Genomic DNA, 20,550 nt, shown 5'->3' on the forward strand with positions numbered 1-20,550 from the left:
TGCCCCAAAGGTGCTTTTCCAAACGGCAACTGGACTTTCTTGGTTAACCAAGAAAGTCCAGTTGCCTTTTGGAAAAACACCTTTGGGGATTCCGACGAGAGGCATCAGATTGGAAGGAGACTAAAGAGATGGCTGAATACATGCCATTTCCCGTTCTCCTATGAGCCATGCATTTTTATTGGCTGCAAAATCTTTCACATCATAGATAAGAGATCTGATCCTAACTGCCCAGCATCAGCCTTCTGAACTCTTCTCAAGTCTATATATAATAAATTCTCAAGTATGGACAAAAAGGATTTCATGTAGTTCTTTGCGCAATAAAATATTTTGTGTAGCATTTTATTTAGCTTTCTTTAAAAGCTATATCCCTACTTTAGAATTATATTTAATGAGAAGCTGACTATTATAAGTGTCAAACATGTTTTTTTTTTAGGATTCCCAGAGTGCTTAGAGAAAAGCTATGATTTTTAAAATCAAGCTCTCTTATCAAGATCTCTCTATCATTGACTCTTTCTGAACACAATTGCCTCTGTTTAATATGTTTCATAACACTTCGTGTTTGGACACATCATTTTATGGGCAAATGCATACTAACAAATAAATACTAAGCCCTTTTCTTGAGTATAATCTAGTAAAAAAAAAAACTTCCCCAGATTCACAACTTTATTCTACAAATATTTATTTTAAACATTTTAATGACATTTCTACAATAAGTTTGATTTACAGTAAGTTTCTACAAGCCTTCAGATTTACAGTCTAAAAGATGTGATCCAGAAGAGAAAGAACTGGGAAGGAGAAGGGCAAAAAAGCGAATTATCTCAAGATCATAGTCATTTGGATTCAAAATAAATTGTACAAGAGGATCGAGGTTTGGAAGACGTTCTGGTCTAATAATGCAGATTCATTTAGACTCAATAAAGATAATTAATATACAGGAAACTGAATGTGCAACAAAGGAGTCAACACCTCATACCACTTTCCAACAGCAGACATTTTGTGACAGAACCTCGCCCCACCCCATCTAGCATTCCTTCAGATCAGCCCTTTGCTCCTGGCTTTTAGAAAACTGGCAAAAACCTGGGTGTTCCATCAACTTTCAGGGGCTGGGTTGTTGTGATTACCTCTCAGTTCAATGGATTGGGCTTGTTATTATTGTCACTGTATTCATGATTCCTCGCTTCATAGGAATACCATGTAGTTGTTTTTAGATAGGTAATATATTTTTTAATCCCAATTATGCACTGAGGAGTTGCACACTGCTCAGAGTTGATAGATCAGCCTGTAACCTGTGTAAACAAACAAAACACACAAATTCCTAATATTGGCAGCAATCCCTAATTGTTGTTACAGTGCTACGTTAGTCTCCTCAGGTAGTCCAGACAAGGAGCATAATCAGAAGTACCACTCTACCTTCATTGTAAATTTACCTTAGCATAATTTTCCAGGAGTGAAAGTATTTCTTCCCTCATTTCCTTTCACTCTCCAGAAAACTAAGGAGGGTCCCTTCTTAAACATTTCTCACACCATCTCCACTCTCCCTCCCAAGGTCATTCCTACTTACTGCACAAGGGATTCACTTTAAAAAAAATCTCCTTCCCCTTTGGGATTATCCTTTCTCCTTCTTCTGAGAAATGATCACAGCCCAGATGGTGATAACCCACATACAATACCTGTATCAAGGATTTTTATTTATAATCTTTATTTCCCTGAAGACCAAACGCCACAAACAAACAAAAGACATGCTTCAGATTCTCCCTCTCTGAATGCTCGGGGTAAGACACCAGCAATTAATGTCCCATCAAGAGATCTGGCCCCAAATAATTAGAAAAGCTACAAAAACTGTTTTATGATGCAGGCCCTTGGGCTCCGACTGATTTGTCATCCTTGGCTAATCAGTGGTTGTTGGCTGTTGTTGTTGATTTCTGTTTTACTGGAGAACCTTTAATCTTTGATTTGTGTTTTACTTTGGATAGTTTTAGAGAATGTTTTGATGCCCTCATATTTTTGGAGAAGGAAGGAAGGAAGGAAGGAAGGAAGGAAGGAAGGAAGGAAGGAAGGAAGGAAGGAAGGAAGGAAGGAAGGAAGGAAGGAAGGAAGGTTTGTAATGATCACACAAAATGAGACATACTATGAAATATTCAGCACAACAAAATCCTTGGCTTGGTTCCAGCAGGCTAGTGAGATCTATTTTTCCCATTGATGGGGTTAATAGGCAAAAAAGCAAGAAAGATCTGATAGGATTCAGATACAGGCCCCCATTTCTTTGGAATTAGTGAGCTCTTCTGGAAAATGAAAACATGATGGCTGAGGGGAAGGCTGCCTAGATACAAAATGGTTGCTATAGTGGGCATGTCTGGTCAACCCAACTCTGAATTATCAGAAGGCTGTTAATTATTGGGGCACTGCACACACACACACACACACACACACACACACACACACCATGTTCTTTACCACTGGGGCTGACCTTTGAGTTTTTTCCTCTGGGCCAATAGGCAAAGTTTTAAACAGTCACCCATCCATTTTCTTTTCTAAAAAGGCCTGTGAAGTCTGTGTGGGGACCAAAAGTGGCTAACCAAGCCCATAAGAGTTAAATATGTACCCAGAGGTTCATCTATCTGACATTGGGTGGGTGTTGCTCCATTTTTCCAATATTTTGCACTTAATGCAAAAGCAATGTCGCAGATATATAGGTTAGGTAGACAAGTTTATTTCGAGGAATGCTTAAGAAATTTGATTTTTGCATATTCATATTCAGAGTGAACTAACCCGTATCTTGCAGATTAAAGTGCTAATTAGAAATTGATCATACCTATTTAAATACCCTATTTTTGAAGGATTAAAAAGAAAGATGCCAGTTTAATACAGAATAATGGATAACATGAACACATATAGCTTGGAGAAGTATGCGACATAATAGTAAAATCTTAGTTGGATGAGGAGGTTAACCAAATATCTATTTTTGTGTTCATTTTTTTCCATTGCTAAACAAGCCAGTTGTCAAGTGAGTTTTGCCACATTTTACCACCTTTTCGCCACAGTTGTTAAGTGAATCACTGTAACTGTTCAATGAATCATGTGGTTGTTAAATGAATCTGGCTTCCCCCAGACTTTGCTTGTCAAAAACCAGCTGGGAAGGTTACAAATAATGATCCCAACAACACTAGGACAGTGCTAACATGAAAATCATCGGCTACCACCCGCCACACTTGTGAGTTCATTGAAGCCTGGCACTCCACAAGCAGCTTCATCAACAGACACACAACCAGCCTAGGAACCCCTCAGAATCCAAATCAACCACACAGCCAACCATAGAGATGTTGCAACTATCCTAAGTGTGAAAATGGTCATGAGGTACTTTTTTCAGTGGATTATAGGAAGAGCTGTACCTCCAAAGCATATGGATGAACAACATAGTACTGTTTCAACCAGTAGGTCCTCAAATACAAAATGCCCATGCAACTCAAAATTCATGCACTTAAGCCCTACCTATTACTTTTTAGCAGCTGTGCTCAATCCAAAAGATAAAACATGAAGTAACTTTCCAAATTTTCTGGGTTAAAGAAAAATTATTTTCATAGTGAAAAAGGAATAGAGCATTGGGATTTCCTCTCTGGATAACCTAAAACATTGAGATGGTACCATCAAATACTATTTCAGCAATTATGACTATCTTCCCGGGATTGTTTGGAAGACATTATGAAGCAATATTGTTTTCTTGAAGGAAAGGCGGGACATCAATCTGATAATTAATGTAAACAAACTGACACACAAACATCGTTGTGTAATAATCTGTATAATTATATTAATTATATATAATAATATAATAAAATAATTTATATAATAAAAATGTACAATTTGTACATTGGTGTAACACTTAAGATGCTACGAAACTGTGAGTTCTAATCCTGCCTTAGCCATGAAAGCCAGCTGGGTGTCCTTGGGCCAGTCATTCTCTCTCATCCCAACTGTTGTTGTTGTAGGAATATTGGGTATGTTTGCTACCTTGTGTTGACCATATATAAAAACTGGATAAAATAACAAAATAACAATATCCTGATCTCCCTGAGAAAGAACATAGATTACCAAACTAATGAATATATAAATTAAATAGCATGTTTTGCAATCGCACAGACAACTCACTAAATCAGTTAGGATAAACAAAAAATGTTTGGGTTCTCACAGAAAAAATTGGAACTGCATTCCCTAAACTGTCTTAAAAGCTTTGAAGGCTGGGAACTTTTTAGGCAGAATGAAAGCTGATTTCTCCAAAAGGAAACTATTAAGTGGCCTTAGGGAAGATCCAATCTTTCCATCAAAGTGAATGGATTGCTACTGGTACGATTAGAGTCCAAACAAAGGTTCCTTTCCTATCTCTAAGCTTCTAAGAGGAAAAGCAAGATACCAAAAGCAATCCATTCAAAGCTCCATAAGAATAACCATTTGCTGCATCTTAATTACCCCTGACCTGAGACATCAGAGAAATAACCATTTGGAAGTCAGTGGGTGTGAATAAATAAAGCCAAAGACAACCAAGACTTTCCAAGAATGAATGTATCCTGAGAGAGTCATCAGTTCACATATATTACTTTTGTAGGCCTATGCTCAAACAATCTTCTTAAACAATGAATAAAACTGAAGAACCTATTCACCATTGTCATTAAATGTACACTCTTTGAACAGTAACCTTTCTTTAATGCAATCTTTAACTTTTTGAAAAGATTATTTAGATTAACACTGAAATGTGGGGACCAATCGTTGTGGGAAATGGCAGAATATATAACAATCTTATGCCACATAATACATCTAAAGAACCACTGAAGAGCAGTACTCTGTAGTTTTAATGTTTCATGGGCCTAGGTGCACACGTTACCCTAAAGCAGAGGTGGGGAACTATGGCCCCTTTATGACTTGTGGACTTCAACTTCCAGCATGGCTGGCTCAGGAATTCTGGGAGTTGAAGACCACAAGTCATAAAAGGACCATAGTTCCCTACTCTTGCCCTAAGGCAGGGGTCTTCAAACTTAGTACTATGACTTGTGGACTTCAACTCCCAGAATTCCTCAGCCAGCATGCCTGGCTGAGGAATTCTGAGAGTTGAAGTCCACAAGTCATAAAAGGGCTAAGTTTGAAGAACCCCTGCCCTAAGGCATAACATAGTTTCTTTGGCTAGTCAACAACCCATATTAAAATAAACTATGGGTCAAAATAATGTGTAACACATAGACACAAACATACATAGACACACACAAACTGAGTGCTTAAATTTCCTTTCTGCTAGCAAGGATTGTAAAAACAGAACTCGGAGCAAATGGACAAAAAATCTACATTGTGTATTCTTTTATCTTGGAACAAATTTGAAGGGGAGAAATGATACTGCAAACATTCAGCATTTCTAACTCAAACTGAAGAAAGGTTGACTATGGAAGCTACCTATTAGTTATCACTCATAAAGCTGACAACTCCATCACCACTTCATGTTTATATAAATCATTAGCGCATACAAAGTGCTTTACCACTTTTATTTCCTAAAATCTCACAGTGAGAATACAAACATGGAGATACTAACATCCCTGTTAGTTTATTCCTACAACTTTTGCTTTTCTGCAACTATAAGAAAGTACAATTAAAACATAAGCTCAATATAATCATTTGTTAAAATACTATCTAGCAATGGGTAACTTTTGTATAAAGACCTTCTTGTATCTAAGCCAGTGGTTCTCAACCTTTTTAATGCCGCGACCCCCACCCGGTCGTAAGTCGAGGACTACCCAACCGGTCTTAAGTCAAGGACTACCCAACCGGTCGTAAGTCGAGGACTTTCCCTGCCCGGGAGCGCCGCGCATGCGTGGTGCCGCCCCCTGCGCCGGCCAAAGCATAGCTGGCAAGCGGCAGAGATGGCGCAGGCCGACCACCGACTGGGCCACCAGCTGGCCCAGCCCAAGGGAGGTAAGGCACCCGCCGGGCCCCATGCGCGCCAGCAACCCTCCCTGCGCCCACTGGCCTCCTACCTCCCACCCCTGGCCCTCTTTTACTTACATTTTTAGTAGTTGCTCAGCAGGGAGGGGTGGAAACTTCCAGACAGCTCGCCTTCGCTGCAGACAACTTGCAGCACCGTTTGCAGAATGGGACTTTTGGCGGGCTCAGCAGGGCAGAGACAGCCTGGACAATTCCTATTGGCTTTTGAAAGCCAATAGAATTAGACTCTATTCAAGAGAGTCTATTCTATTGGCTTTCAAAAGCCAATAGAATAAAAGGGAGTAGCACAGCTAAGGAAAAGGGGGAAAAAATGGCGGACTGCGTTGTTTGGCGACCCCCGTGAAATGGTCATTCGACCCCAAATGGGGTCCCGACCCACAGGTTGAGAACCGCTGATCTAAGCAAATCACTGCAACTTTAATTAATAGCTTCCTCCTTGTTAAATACACTAGTTTTTTTGACTTCCAGGACAATGTAAGAAAGAAAATAGTGATACACTAGCTTCTTTTAATTGCTCTGTAAGTTTTGACCTGCAAGAAAATGGAAGACTGTATTACCCTTTTATTCAGATTACTTTTTTCATTCTTGTCAGAATAGGATTCCTCCACTCTTAAATGAACTAAATTAAACAGTAATTAAATCTTTCTCCACTGGATGTTGGTAATTTAACAGAGACTGTTCAAGGGGCAATACGGTTGTAGATTCATCATTAATCTTTCACCCATATCCATTTGAATTCAATCAAATGGACTGAAAATAGGGAATGTTTTAATTAAAGATACAAGAGGCTTAGAAAATTTGTACGCTTTTGTCCATACCAACTAGATAGGAATGGGCTGTGGTTGCACTTTGTTTTACTTTTTTAAAATGCCATAAATACAATAACAAAGTGAAAGAAAAGGGATAACATAAGAAATCTTAAAATGAAATAAAATGAAAATTGTGACGATGTACCATAAAAAGTAAATGAACAAAAAGATGACAATTTCAGAGAAGAGAATGATGAGGAAAATGCCCAATTCAATTCTTCCAAATCTCTTGCCAAGCTGACTGGGAATCATACTAATTTTAATCAATAGGTCTAAAAAATGAAAAGTTAAAGAAATGACACCGAGTAAGTGTCAGAGAGAGATTGGGATTCTAAGCTCAATGTTTTACAGTACTTACTAAATAGTATTCACCAGGCACCCCATCCACTCCTCCATCTTTAACATAGATGTTTTACAATGCACCCCATCCACTCCTCCATCTTTAACATAGATGTTTTACAACAGCCATTTATTACAAATCAAAGAAAGCAGTTACGTGAAGAATGCATCTATAAGATGAAGAAATAAATGCAATGCAATGCAATGCTTGGAGAAGAACAGAAAGTGACCAGACCAGTTCACGAACAAATGAAAGGCAAGGCTTGAAAACTGATTAATATTCAACATGCGAAACATATACCATGCACATCCCTACTCAACCATGGTGTTTATGAAAATCACTATCTTTCAATCTAGCTTCCCCAGTAGTACTGGTAGTGGTACTTTTGTCTGACAGCAAACAAAATTTCTATATCTAAGCGTAGTAGAAGCATACAACAATTAAGTGAGCACACAAACATAAATGCATGAATTTAACAATTATCTAACCTCAGCATGACCATAACATATTACAGCCAAAAAGACTCATTCTTCGAGTTTCTGAAAACAAGCTGAAAAAACAGATACATTTAAGAGCCTTTTAAAAATTGACCCAATTGGACTCTGTATAGTGCTGTACCTCATTTGAAGGAAGTCAATTTCAAAAAGGAGTCCAGAGAGAAAAATCTCAAAATATCACATGGCTTTTCCAACAAGTGGGCAAACAGGATGTTGTCCGAAAATGAGAAAGGACAGAGCTGATTCTATAAAAGAGACGCTATCAGCTTAATAACGGGGCAGAGAAGAACCACTTGTTTCAGGTCTTCAAAGCTGAAGAAGTTATACTTTATTGATTTAACTTTATTAAAGCCCTGAAATCCTCTCACAAGCAGATGGTATAAAAAGACATGTCTCGATAATTGAATTACAAACCAAAAATTTTGAATATAGATTTTATCTCAGAGTTTGTTCATATATCCAGAATAGGTAATTTTGCTACTGCCATTAGATAACCTCATGCATTTATTTCAGATTACATCAAGATCTACCACTAGATACCAATCCATTGCTTTCTTTCAGATGTATACTTGGACAAAGAAGCTAACAACAAACTTCTACATCTTTTAGATCCAATAAGGATATTCCTATATGAAAACCAACCAATCAACCAACAGCTATATAATTTTATTTTTAGAATTTTAATTTTAAAACCCTTTTTCGGGCCCAAATTGTTTGAGAAATCCAGTCAGGTCCAAATATCTAAATTTCTAGGAAAGACTATTTCAATTCACCAGCAAGGAATAACCAAGTTTGCTGTACCATCTGCTTCACTGAGAGGGTAGTTATATATATAGTAGAGTGAATCTGTACCTTGCACCAAGGCATTGTGTAGTTTGTGTGGTTTTAAAATTATGAGGGAAAGGATTATTTAACAACTCACAATTAAGCCATGATTAAGATCATTGAGTCAACACAACATGGTCAAAACTCAGATGGATGCTCAAGTTGTGACTCATGTTGATGCTAATGCCAGACACAGTGGATCCATGGTAAAGCAAGCTGAATGTATAATTTCCACAACAGAGTAATGAAAGAAACATGTCCACCAAGTTCATTATTAATCTTATTTCACAAAAGGCCAGTGTCATTGATATGCAGGCTGAAATCTCCTCCTTTCCATACAACGGCATTATTTCTGTTACTTGCATTCAGGTAAACAATGCAAATGGGAGAACCTGTAGTTAAAATAGCTTTCCTAATCTGAGAGCCATATTTTTGTGTTCAAGGGAGGTTCTACAATCCACATACATCGTAAGGGCAATACTGTTCACACAAACGTGGTCATGGATTCAGAATAGAAAGAACCTTAATATGAGACCTGATTCAGAGAAACACAGGATGAAACCCAGAGCTTTCTTAAACTCAAGTTTTGGTGCCTAAACCAGCACATACCCGTTGGCTACCATTACAATCCTAAACATGCTTCCCCCCCTCTTTCTCCCTCAATTAGGACAAGAACGGATTTAATTCCAATTTAACTCAATGTAAATTCAAAACAGTTAATGGGATTACTCCCCAGGTATTTGATAATTTCCATTTCTGTAACAAATTACACCTGGAATTTGGTCACAAATTTTGCAAAGGCTCTGGGGATTGCACCTAAAGCTTCTGCTGGCTACCTCTGGCTCTGAAATCAAACAGAAATCCATTGATTTTAATAAAATTTGTTTCTAAAGAGCACCTTTGTGATGGGGAAGTTGAAGTTTTTCAGCTGAAGTAAAATCTGTATATTCTATCTCAGTGGAGCAAAAGGTACAGCCAAGGAGCTGTCTATCTACAGCCTACCAGCCTTCCCTATTGATGCGGCCAGAGCATGACATGTGGCCTTTTTTTTTTTTTTTTTTTTAGTAATTTGGAGAGGAAAAGCGAAGGGGCAAAATTGGTTCTTCAAGTTTTGCAGAGACTCCTTCAGATTCACAAGATCCCCAGGGAATGTTAGCTCAGCTCATGTGGAGTGTTGCACTTGACATGCCAGGCAAGCCTGCAACCCTCCAGCCCACAGACTGTGCACTCCTGTTGTAGATCCAAATCAGCACCATGCACAGATACCATCAGACTCATTTGTAGAGATGCATTCGTATACCTATACTGTGACACTTCGCCTGATCAAATTCTATTTATATTCAGATATGCATGCCCATATCTTTGCTGTCATACAAATTCAATATTGTAAATACCTAAATGGGATTACACACCTATTATCATAGGTACACCTGTTCATCAGTGCACAGAAAGATGAATTTCCTCCATACTTACTGTTGGTAATCTAGATACTAGAAAACCAGCCCTTATACACACACAAAATCCATAATTTTAGCCCCAAAAAATTCACTTAAGAACACTTTAGAAATAAAACAATATAATGAAGATGTTTTCAAACTCACATATGCCATTTACACATATAATTTGGATTCATGCGGTGGGAAAAGTGAAAAATGTACATCCATATACACAAACCTACAGAAGTAATTGCAACTTTACTTCAAATCTAAAAGATGCCTGGTGATTTGTCCTTAAGTGGGCTTTTAGGACACACAGATATGTATGTTCATAACAGTATATGACAAACAAAAATCTTCTCTGATCTTTTCAGGCCTATCACCATCCTGTAAGTTCAGCCTGCCTACTTGTATATATTTCCATAATCCAATAAATCAGAATGAGAAAATAAAAAATGGGACCCAGGTTCAAAAACAAGCGGACAGGGAAGCACAGGGAGGATAAAAAAAAAACTAGAAATCCTTCCGCTACCATACCCATCCCAAATATGGACAAACACAATTAATAATCCAAATTTAGCCTGCCTCCTTCTTATCAGGTTCCTACCCATTCTCTTTATTACAGAGGCTTTAATGTGCCCATTCATTGATTGTAAAACTGTCAACTCCTGCTTTTGGCTATGGAGAGGACACAGAGGAATTAAAAAAAAAAAAAAGCAGAAAGAGCCCCTCCCCCTCCTCTCCACTCCCCCCACCCCCACCCCCGTTTCTTTTAAATTCACAACATTGGCATACAAGGTCATTCAGTGAATCAACAATAGAGATAAGCGCTTTAAAATGCTGGAAGTCTTGATTCTCAATTCCTGCCTTTGCACCCCACCTTCCTAACCCCATTGGAAAAGATAACTTAGGTGCCTCAACGCCCTGTACCCACACTAAACCACACTTCTTGCCACGGGGGAAACTAATCCACGCCCCAATCTTCAAGCAAAGCAACCAACCAGGCTAGCCAACCTGCATTTTCCCTAGCTGACAAGGCCTTTCAGGTTTCCAGTGATAGCTTTGCTGGTGGGTGGGGGTGGTCATACAACTCCCACCCCAGGCAAACACATTTGTTACAACTCCCTTACAGCTTCTTACAAGCTGGAGGTTCCATCTTCCTAGGCACACACACACTCCTGTCTCCGTTCCTGAGACGTGAGGGGGGGGAACAGAAAGAGGGGGGGGGAGAAGAGGAGCCTTGTTTATGGCACAGGCTGCCTGAGAACACATGGATGCCATAGAAACCACATCCTGGAACCCCACCCTCAAGAACACCCAGTGAGGGGTGGGCTCAGAAGTCTGTCTCACCCTGGAGAGCATCAGGAGAGGGTTAAAAACCAGGCCCTTGGCGTGATTCTGACTTGAAGCCCATGTCTAAAATCTCTACTGCGACTTCTTTCCAGAAACAGAGAGACCACCCCCAGTCTCTTGGGGAATCCGTCGCCTCCTTCTTCGCTTCCCCAGGCAAAGTCCTTGAAGCAGGGGTGCTGAGAAGAACGTAGAGACTATCGATGTCTGAGGAAAGTCAGCAAGTGCTGTGAAATGGGATTTCACTGCCTGTGTTTCGTCTCCTGGGCTCTTCTGCTTCCCCCCCCTTTTTTTTTTTTTTACTCCAGACTGAAACTCGCCCTTGGGAACACTCTGGCCTGACCAAGAGGGCTAGCCGAATGGGGACAAGGGGGTGGTTTCCAGCAAGGGAACGGAGCTACAATCAGCCAACCCCAAAGATTTTGTTTCTCTTTGAAGAAGGCAACCTTCTAATCTCCCCAAAACTGGAAAGACCCTATTTCCTTCATCGCTGCCACCACCCCCTCCCCTGCGGTACCAGGATATTCAGAAGACTTGGGGGGGAAACCTTCACAACCCTCCTTTTTTTAACCTATCCTCCCTCTTTAAGCCAAGGACGTTTCCAAGATCTTGGGAAATAGGAAGTGGGGTGGGGGGGCACGGGGTGGACGGCTTCCTTACCTTCTTGTTGCTCTTGTTGTAGCCAAAAGTGGCAATTCCTGCACGAGGAGGCACAGAAAGAAGCATTTTCGCTTAAATGTTAAGAGAGCTTGGAAAGGGAGGGGAGGGGGGAAGAGAAAGAGAGACACACACACACACTCACACAGAGAGAGAGAAAAAAGAGAGAGAGAGGGAGAGAGAGACAGGGCTTCTGGCTTACGTCACCAAAGCAAGCCAGCTTGGAATCTAGGACTAGGGTGCCTGCATTCCGCCAGGTCCTAATGCCTACACTAGCATAAACCAAGAGAGGTTCCTTCAAAAAGAACTGGAAATTTGGAAAACTAAGTGCAGAAGTTAAACCATAAGCAGCCCTGCGTGCCAAAAAGCGTTCCTGTCACTGACTCCGGCTTCTGGCTGCCCTAAAAAATAGAACTGTCATATGGCTAAGCTATTTATCAGGTGTCCAACAAACACTGGCAATGCCCCTTCTTTTCACCACACAGGATGCTATATGCCAATAATTGCCCAAACCACATTACGTGACTAATGGACACCCTACACAGATCCAAACTAAAACCTCACACCGGTAGGAGTTTTTGCAGAAGAATATGCTGCATTCCGGATTTCCTGGGATAACCAATTTCCAACACACTCTTGTGTCTTTTGGACCATGCCTTTCTTTCCTGGATAAAACCGATTCCTATGTGTCATTTCTACAATTGAGAGTAAGCAGAGTCTCAGAGTATTTTATTGATTAAAGCCATCACATGTTTTCCAAATTCTAGAACAAGTTTTCTTTTCCTACCTGGGGAAAATCAAAGGAAGTTTACTCTTAACAACCAAGATTCGGAGTCAGAGGAGAGAAGCTGTTCTGTGTTGACTGTGGACCATGCATTGCTCTGGAGGTAGCTTCAGTCTGAAACACAAGCAAGACCACAGCTTCATTTATGGGGATAGCTCTCCCTGATGGCCAATAATTCTGCCCTCCCAGTATGCGGAACAATTAAACACTCTTCTGCTACATTCATTGATAAGTTTCAAATGAATTACTCACCCTCTTGTGGAGATGAAGCAAAGAGGCAAGGTAAGATCATGTAACCATACAGAGATACAACTTCCTCTCAGCTCAATTGACTTGAAAACAAATGAAGTAGTTGCCTTTCATGATATTGAACTGCGTTCCACAATTGTATACAGGTAGTCCTTGACTTAAAGCAGTTCATTTAGTGACTGTTCGAAGTTACAATAACACTGAAAAAAAGGGACTTGTGACAGTTTTTCACACTTGTGACCGTTGCAGCATCTCCACGGTCATGGGATTTACATTTGGATGCTTGACAACCTGTTTGTATTTATGACGGTTGCAGTGTCCCAGGGTCATGTGATCCCCTTCTGCGACCTTCCAACAAGTAAAGTCAAAGGGGAAGCCAGATTCCCATGTTGCTAATTTAAACAACTGCAATGATTCACTTAACAACTGTGGCAAGAAAAGTCATAAAATGGGGCAAAACTCACTTAACAAATTTCTCACTTAGCAACGTACATTTGGGGTTCAGTGATGGTTGTAATTTGAGAACCACCTGTACTATTGTTTCAGGAGCAAAAAGTAACCTCAGTGTACTTGAAAGTTCTGGTTGTAATGTATAATTTCTATAATGCATTCTACAGAAATTAAAAATATACCTTTCTACACCCATGAGCAAACGTTAACTATGGTACAGGTTATTTACATTGATTTATGACCACAATAGGGACTAGAACTTCCATCATTAAGTGAGTGCGGTGGTTGTTAAATCAATCACACCCAATCGTACATCCTTTTTTGCTGCAGTTTTTAAGCAAATCATGGCAATTGTTAAATGAATCACATAGTTATTAAACAAATGTGGCTTCCCCCATTGATTTTGCTTGTTGAAAGCCAGCTAGGAAAGTCACAAATGGCGATTATTTGACCCTGGAACATTGCAACTGTCACAATACATGCCAAGCACCTGAATTTTGATCCTGTGACCAGGGGGAAGCTGCAATGGTAGTAAGTGCGAGAGCCAGTTTTTTCAGCACCATTGTAAGTCAAGGACTAGCGGTAAATAAACTAAGACATTATGTTTGACAAATCAAGTCCTAGTACACTTATAAATCTAGCCACTGTATTTAACCAACCATGGTTAAAGTAAACCACGTCTTGATGTGTATAAACTCAGCAACTTCACAATATTACAACTGAGCAATATTCAGAGAGCTTTGGATAGAGCATGGGTAGGCAACCTTGGCTTTTATGACTCGTGGACTTCAACTCCCAGAATTCCTAAGCCAGCATGCCTGGCCCAGGAATTCTGGGAGTTGAAGTCCACGAGTCATAAAAGAGCCAAGGTTGCCTACCCCTGGGATAGTGGGTAAGAGAGCCAGTTTGGATCGAGAGTCAATTTGGTCTAGTGATTAAGGCACCAGGCTAGAAAGTGGGAGACCATGAGCTCAAGTCCCACTTTAGCCATGAAAACCAACTGGATGACTTTGAGTCAGTCACTCGCTCTTAGCCCCACATTCCCTCGCAGAGTTGTTGTAGGAAAAATAGGAGGAGGAAGGTATGCTATTTGAGTTTTTTTGTAAAAATAATAAAGGTGGGATTAAATAAATAAAATATAATAAATAAAAATAAATAAGGCAGGATAGCAAAAAAATGCAGTTTCTCCTATCTGTGCAAATATTCCAAAGAGAACAAGTGGTACCTCCCCACACACACATACACTTCTGTTTTAAAGGAAATCAGAGGGTTTAGCACAGTGGTTCTCAACCTGTGGGTCAGGACCCCATTTGGGGTCGAATGACCATTTCACGGGGGTCGCCAAACAACGCAGTCCGCCTTTTTTTCCCCCCTTTTCCTTAGCTGTGCTACTCCCTTTTATTCTATTGGCTTTTGAAAGCCAATAGAATAGACTCTCTTGAATAGAGTCTAATTCTATTGGCTTTCAAAGCCAATAGGAATTGTCCAGGCTGTCTCTGCCCTGCTGAGCCCGCCAAAAGTCCCATTCTGGAAACAGTGCTGCACCAGTTGAGTAGTCCTCGACTTACGACCGGTTGAGTAGTCCTCGACTTACGACCGGTTGGGGGTCGCGGCATTAAAAAGGTTGAGAACCACTGGTTTAGCAAGTCATGAAAAATAAAGAAAAAGTATAAAATGTCCATCACTGTGTTTCTATAACATTAAGAGTGCAAAATTCTCCAGGAATTTTATTGCCCTCCACTAGGGAAAAATACCTTCTCTTCATACCAACAAATGTGTAGCTATTTTAACTGGAGCCTGTCTTTTGCACATTTAAGGGGTTTTAAATGTCCATTCAGATATTTCATATACAAATAGACATGCCTCACTCACATCAGTATACTTTTGCTCAGTGTTTTTTGTAAAAAAAAAAAAAAAAAAAGTGCCGGAACTCACACGTCATGCAACCCGCCTTGCCTATCCTACAAGGTTCCATCCAAAAAGGGTGCCAGAATTCCGTTCTGGGTGTTCTATGAGAAACAAAGCCCTGCTTTTGCTGGGAAAATACATTTCCCTTCTTTCCTTGGTATGGTAACTGCTGCAACTGAATATTCAGAACCGGCAGAGACAACTGGGGGCAGGCAACTGCTATTAAATAAATTTTGAAGTTCCTAGCTATCTTCAAGGATCCCTTAGCAGTTTTTGATACTCCTGGACTGGCCGCTAATCTTGGTCTTGAGAAACACAGTAACATGATGGTTCCAGCTCTGCCTGGAGAAATGACTTCTAAAAGTAGAACTGTGTTAAAGGTTCTTAGATGACCCCACAATAGTCTGTTTTATCTGCTTCAACTTTTATTATCTGCATGAAATCACTAAAAGCTTTGGACTGACATTCACCTCTTTCCATTTTCTGTTGTGCAACTTTTGAGCTGGTCTCTGGAGCTGCTTCTTGGGCACAACTAAGACTTAACTCAGGCAAGAGGAAAGAACTCTGTGTAAAAAGCCCAACATTTCAAGGATGGTGGCTTACAATGAGACTTTGATAAGTTCCTGGAGTATGTGAAATCTATGGGGCCTGCAATAATTCATAATTCTTACCAGATTAAGCAGCATACTGAGATAACATTTTGACAGAATAAACTTTATTCCAGTTTTTAACGGTCTATTGTAATCATCTCCAAACTGACTAGTATATACATTACAATCCCAGCCTATTGCTGGCTAAAGTATTCTGGAAATTGGTCCATATTTCTGTAAAGCTTCCTTCTACAGCTAGCTCAGAAAATTTGTATTGATACTGATAGGTGCAAAGCAACTGGACGTGGATATTATTCATTGGCTGCAATGATTACACTCATATTTCCAATGTAAATGTATTGGTGTTGGGCTTTAAAGTCCAAAATTTTTTATGCCCACTTGATGAATTTCAGTAGTACAGATTCTATAGTATACACCAGCCTGGCAAAAAGATCAGTTGATTGACATGAGGAATACGGCCTTCTTGAGAACAGCCCTTCTGTTTATGAATTTGATTCCAATTAATACTTACCGGGATCAATCATTGCAGTTCTTTAATGGGTCAGTCTTGTATGATCTGATTATATTGATAGCTTAATTTCACAGTTTTAAAAGTCATCATTTTCTAGTTCATGTATTTCTATCACTTTGGAAAAATTCAAAGTGATTTGCAAAACTTTCACCGCAATAACTAACCAGAAATCTGTTTATTCACCTACCTTTCTTTCCCGTTCTGATACATTCTGCATTAATTATTATCAACAGCAGTTTGATGATTCGTCCACAAAACTTCTGCAATCAGTTAGAGATTCCACCAAGGCTCAAAAACAACTCTATGAACAATGTGCCAATGGTAGGTACATTCTTCATTTGCCTTCTCCTTCCAGTTGCCTCTTGATTCATATTTAAGATGAATAAATCTCTAAGGAGCATGGATCCTTTTTCATCTTGGAGACCTCCCTTTGCTAGAGCTTGACCTGCTGGGACATTCAAGTGTAAGGAACAGTAAAGTATGCAAGAATATCATCTAGAAAGGCATTTCAACATCATATTCTCAAACTGATTGGGGAAAAAACACCAAAGGAATAAGCAGACTCTCCTCCCTTTATCTGGACACATTTATCACATTCATATTCTCATTTTTGTGAACTCTCACACAGGTGCCAACTTCATACATTATACTAATGCATGGCTTGTTTCACCATATTTACTATATAAACCACAACTGGCTGGTTTTCACAATACCCTAAGCCAGGGGTAGGCAACTTTGGCTCTTTTATGACTCGTGGACTTCAACTCCCAGAATTCCTGAGTCAGCCAACAAAAACTTTAGAACAATATGCAAATTCAGTATAAGTGAGTACTTACAAGCATTAGTTTCTTCAGATCAGCACTGCAGAGATTTTCCACTTTGGGTATGTTCAAAAGTTTTAAAGCTGTATGAGATCTGTTATTCAGGTGCTTGTTAAAAAAAAAAAACTAAAAAAAAAAAAAGCTAAAAACGCATGGTAACTCCATACTACTTTACTGCCCCGCTGCCCAATATTGGTTCAACTTCTCAAGAAAAGTATTTTTGCTCCCTATAAAGATTTTAATTTCTTTAAATGCAGACTACATAAGATGCTAGATTTAATTTTATTTTCATTTCAAAAAATAATCCAAATCTTTGACCAGATCATGGATACTGAGACAGGTGGGATAATTTAAATCCTATTCATTTCCACAAGAAAATTTTCCAATTCAAAGCATTCCAGAAAATTTACGTACCTCTAGCACTGCACAAGTTTAAAAGGATTTCAAGTTTATTCATTAGCTGCGGCTTTAGAGAAAGTTTGGAAGAGATTTTCCATGGCCTTCCCACTCCCACACTGGTCTACGTTACTAAACTTTATTGGACTAATCATATGAATTCAAGTATCTCCTCCAGGTTGGGAACCTCTGGCTGAGTTACAACTTTCAGCAACATCAGCAGGATACCAACTATGAGGGACATAGAGAACTATAATTCCGTAACATTGGAAGAGCCACGGTTCTTTCCCTGCCTGCATTAGGATGTTATCTAGAAAAGCATTACAATAATCAGGTTCAGCTTTCATAGAATTGTTTCAACAACTCCAGCATCTTACAAAGGATTTGGGGAAGCATTGCAGGACTGTGTTCACACAGTGTATTAAGCCAATGTGGTGCGTGCTGTATGAATAAGTGGTTGGGTTAACATAACATACCGATTCAGAAGTAAACTGAAACATACAGTATGGCTTAGTATGGGAAGTGAATTCATCTAACTCATGTTGCACTATTAAGCCATTCTTCCATCTCCTCTACCTGAATGGATAATGTTATTTGTGCTCTGCCTCAGTTTTAGTCCAAGTAGAAACATGGGTAACCAGGGGGCAACCTTATGTTCTATTACTGATATAGCTCTGAGGAGCCCTTACTAAGCATCTGAAGAATCTCAAAACTTATCCAGAGCACAGTATGAAAACCATTAGCCTAAAGGCATCCGCCCTCTTCTTGCTACCATAAACTCCACAGAGACTTGATTTCCCGCAATTCATAAAGGCAACAAGCTCCTCCTGAGCAGCTCATCTTGTTCCAGATAATTATAGCACTTCAAATCTATTTGCATGGTAAACCAAAATAAAAATAGGTTCCCTGTAACCAGAAATATGAGTTAAGCCCCTAAACCAGAAATATAATAAGCCAGAATTAGCTCAATACTATAGGCTGGAAATTGTCCTTATCTTTCTTCATAAAAGCTGCATTTGCTTACTGTTCTACTAAACGTATGGTTAATAGTGGGTGCCATTTTAGATCCTAATACACATGCCTCTTTAACTTACTGTGTCATCTGAGCACAGAACATCAACCACATGGGTCTAGTATCAACTAGATATTGGTTAGTTAGTATCTAGTTAGTTTGAACAAAACTAAAATAGTATCCATCTTATGAAATTCTCCCTCCAGATCAGGATGGTCCCAAATCTGCTGACTTTTGGTATGTCCTTAAAGGCCTAGCTCTATGCTTGGTCCTGGGCCCCCGAATATATGACGGTAGCCATTTAATGGTTAATTTAGTGATTACGATGAGTGATGTATTCTCAGCTGCTATGTATTTATCTTTCGTATTACTGTAATTGTTTTTACTTTAAAATTTTGTTCCTCACACAGAATCCCTTAGTCAGCTATACAAAATAAATAAAGAAATCTCTTGTAGCTTGTGTGTGTGTGTGCATGCGCGCATGGCCATATTTGCAGTGCACATATACAAACATGTTCATGTGCCACTATCAAAAACAGGTTCATCAAAGCTGTTTTAAAACCAGCTTGATGTCAACAATGTCTGGATTCCCACATTTTATAAGCCATCAATCATGATTTACAGACAACTATAGCTGCTTTCACACAATAAGCCGAATCTAAACCTACATTTACTATAGTATAATATGTGACATCCACACATTATTAGGCAATAACACTATATATCTATATTAAGGAAAGCTTTGCAAACTAAAGTGGGTGTTTTTTTAAAGCCCAAGAGCAGGCCGTGATATTTTTCTTTCTCATTGGCTGGCAACTCTTGCTCCCTTATTAGCATACAAATCCAGCCCTCCTTATTTAATAAGAGATAATCATGAGTAAAATGGAAGGAGTGATTAAAGAATACGAAGTAGTTATTAATCTTCATTGAAAAAATAAGGGTATTCTCTTACACACTTTGGCACCATTGGAAGAAACATTTTTAAAAAAACCCTCTCTTTTCTCTCCTTGGAAATGATGTGGGAACTCTTAGGCAATCTTGCCAGATCTCTTGATTGATTGAGGTTTGGTCCACATCCCACTCCTTGCTCACAAAACATCTATCTCATGCCCTTTGCGCCCCAGATTTGTTAATGCTGAATCTTACTCATATGCTCTCCTTCAGAATTAAGGGATTCATCACTTACCTTTATGAGTACTGTCTCCTATCTTCCCTCTAACAGAAGCGGATTACCCTGGAAGCTGTTCCCAGGCAGAAACACAACTGAAATAGCAAAGAGCAGAACAACCTTAGCCCAGGGAAGAGAGAGAGGTAGTTTCCTGATTGTGACTTAAGCCTTCAGTACCTTCTGATAACATTATCACTGGACACAGAAGGAATCCAACTCTTTGCTCAGTGCAAAGATAATTTGATTGAAATCAAATTAAGGCGAAACCATCATCTTTCTGGAAAACGGGTCCCATTATTAAGTTATCATTATGACATTTTTCCTAATATTGAATTGCCACCTACATTGCTGAAATTAAAGCTATTATTCTGTGTCCTGCAATCAAGAACCCTAGAGAATGAGTCTTGGCCTTCTTTTGGATGGCAACCTTTCCAATATTTGAATATGATACTATCATATTCCTCCATAGTCTTCTCAAGTCTAAACATTTCTTCAGTCATATGCTTCAGTTCTTATTGCCCTTTCTGTGACCTTGTTACAATTCATCTGAACTGTTTGGGTTGAACTGCTACTTTCTTGGATTAGAGAGCTGCATTTTTACTGATGCAACATGCATTCATCTTTTCTGCAGCTACGCCACTCTGTCAATTCAGCTCGTAATCAACTACTATGACAGTGTTTTTTTCATAAGGACTATTATCAAACCAGGTATCCACCATCAGCTACTCCATGTCAGAATGACAAGAC

The 20,550-nt window shown here is 39.4% G+C and overlaps 1 protein-coding gene and 1 long non-coding RNA gene across 2 annotated transcripts in view; both read right to left on the bottom strand.

The window, feature by feature from the left end:
- RBMS2 (RNA binding motif single stranded interacting protein 2) overlaps positions 1-12,106 on the bottom strand; it is a 72,635-nt gene extending 60,529 nt beyond the window's left edge. The window contains exon 1 of the mRNA XM_039337347.1: positions 11,897-12,106. Coding sequence (XP_039193281.1) covers positions 11,897-11,962 — 66 coding nt within the window. The 5' untranslated portion in view covers positions 11,963-12,106. The remainder of the gene's footprint in view (positions 1-11,896) is intronic.
- A 357-nt stretch (positions 12,107-12,463) lies between these two features.
- Positions 12,464-19,888, bottom strand: LOC120305443. The gene is made up of 3 exons (XR_005556044.1): positions 19,822-19,888; positions 16,594-16,851; positions 12,464-12,791 (listed from the first exon to the last, which is right to left on the bottom strand). It is a non-coding gene; the product is annotated as an uncharacterized LOC120305443 (long non-coding RNA).
- Between the last annotated feature and the right edge of the window lie 662 nt (positions 19,889-20,550).

Source organism: Crotalus tigris, unplaced genomic scaffold, assembly GCF_016545835.1.
Source record: "Crotalus tigris isolate CLP2741 ecotype Arizona unplaced genomic scaffold, ASM1654583v1 scf7180000017674.1595824, whole genome shotgun sequence".
In the NCBI taxonomy this organism is placed as follows: domain Eukaryota; kingdom Metazoa; phylum Chordata; class Lepidosauria; order Squamata; family Viperidae; genus Crotalus; species Crotalus tigris.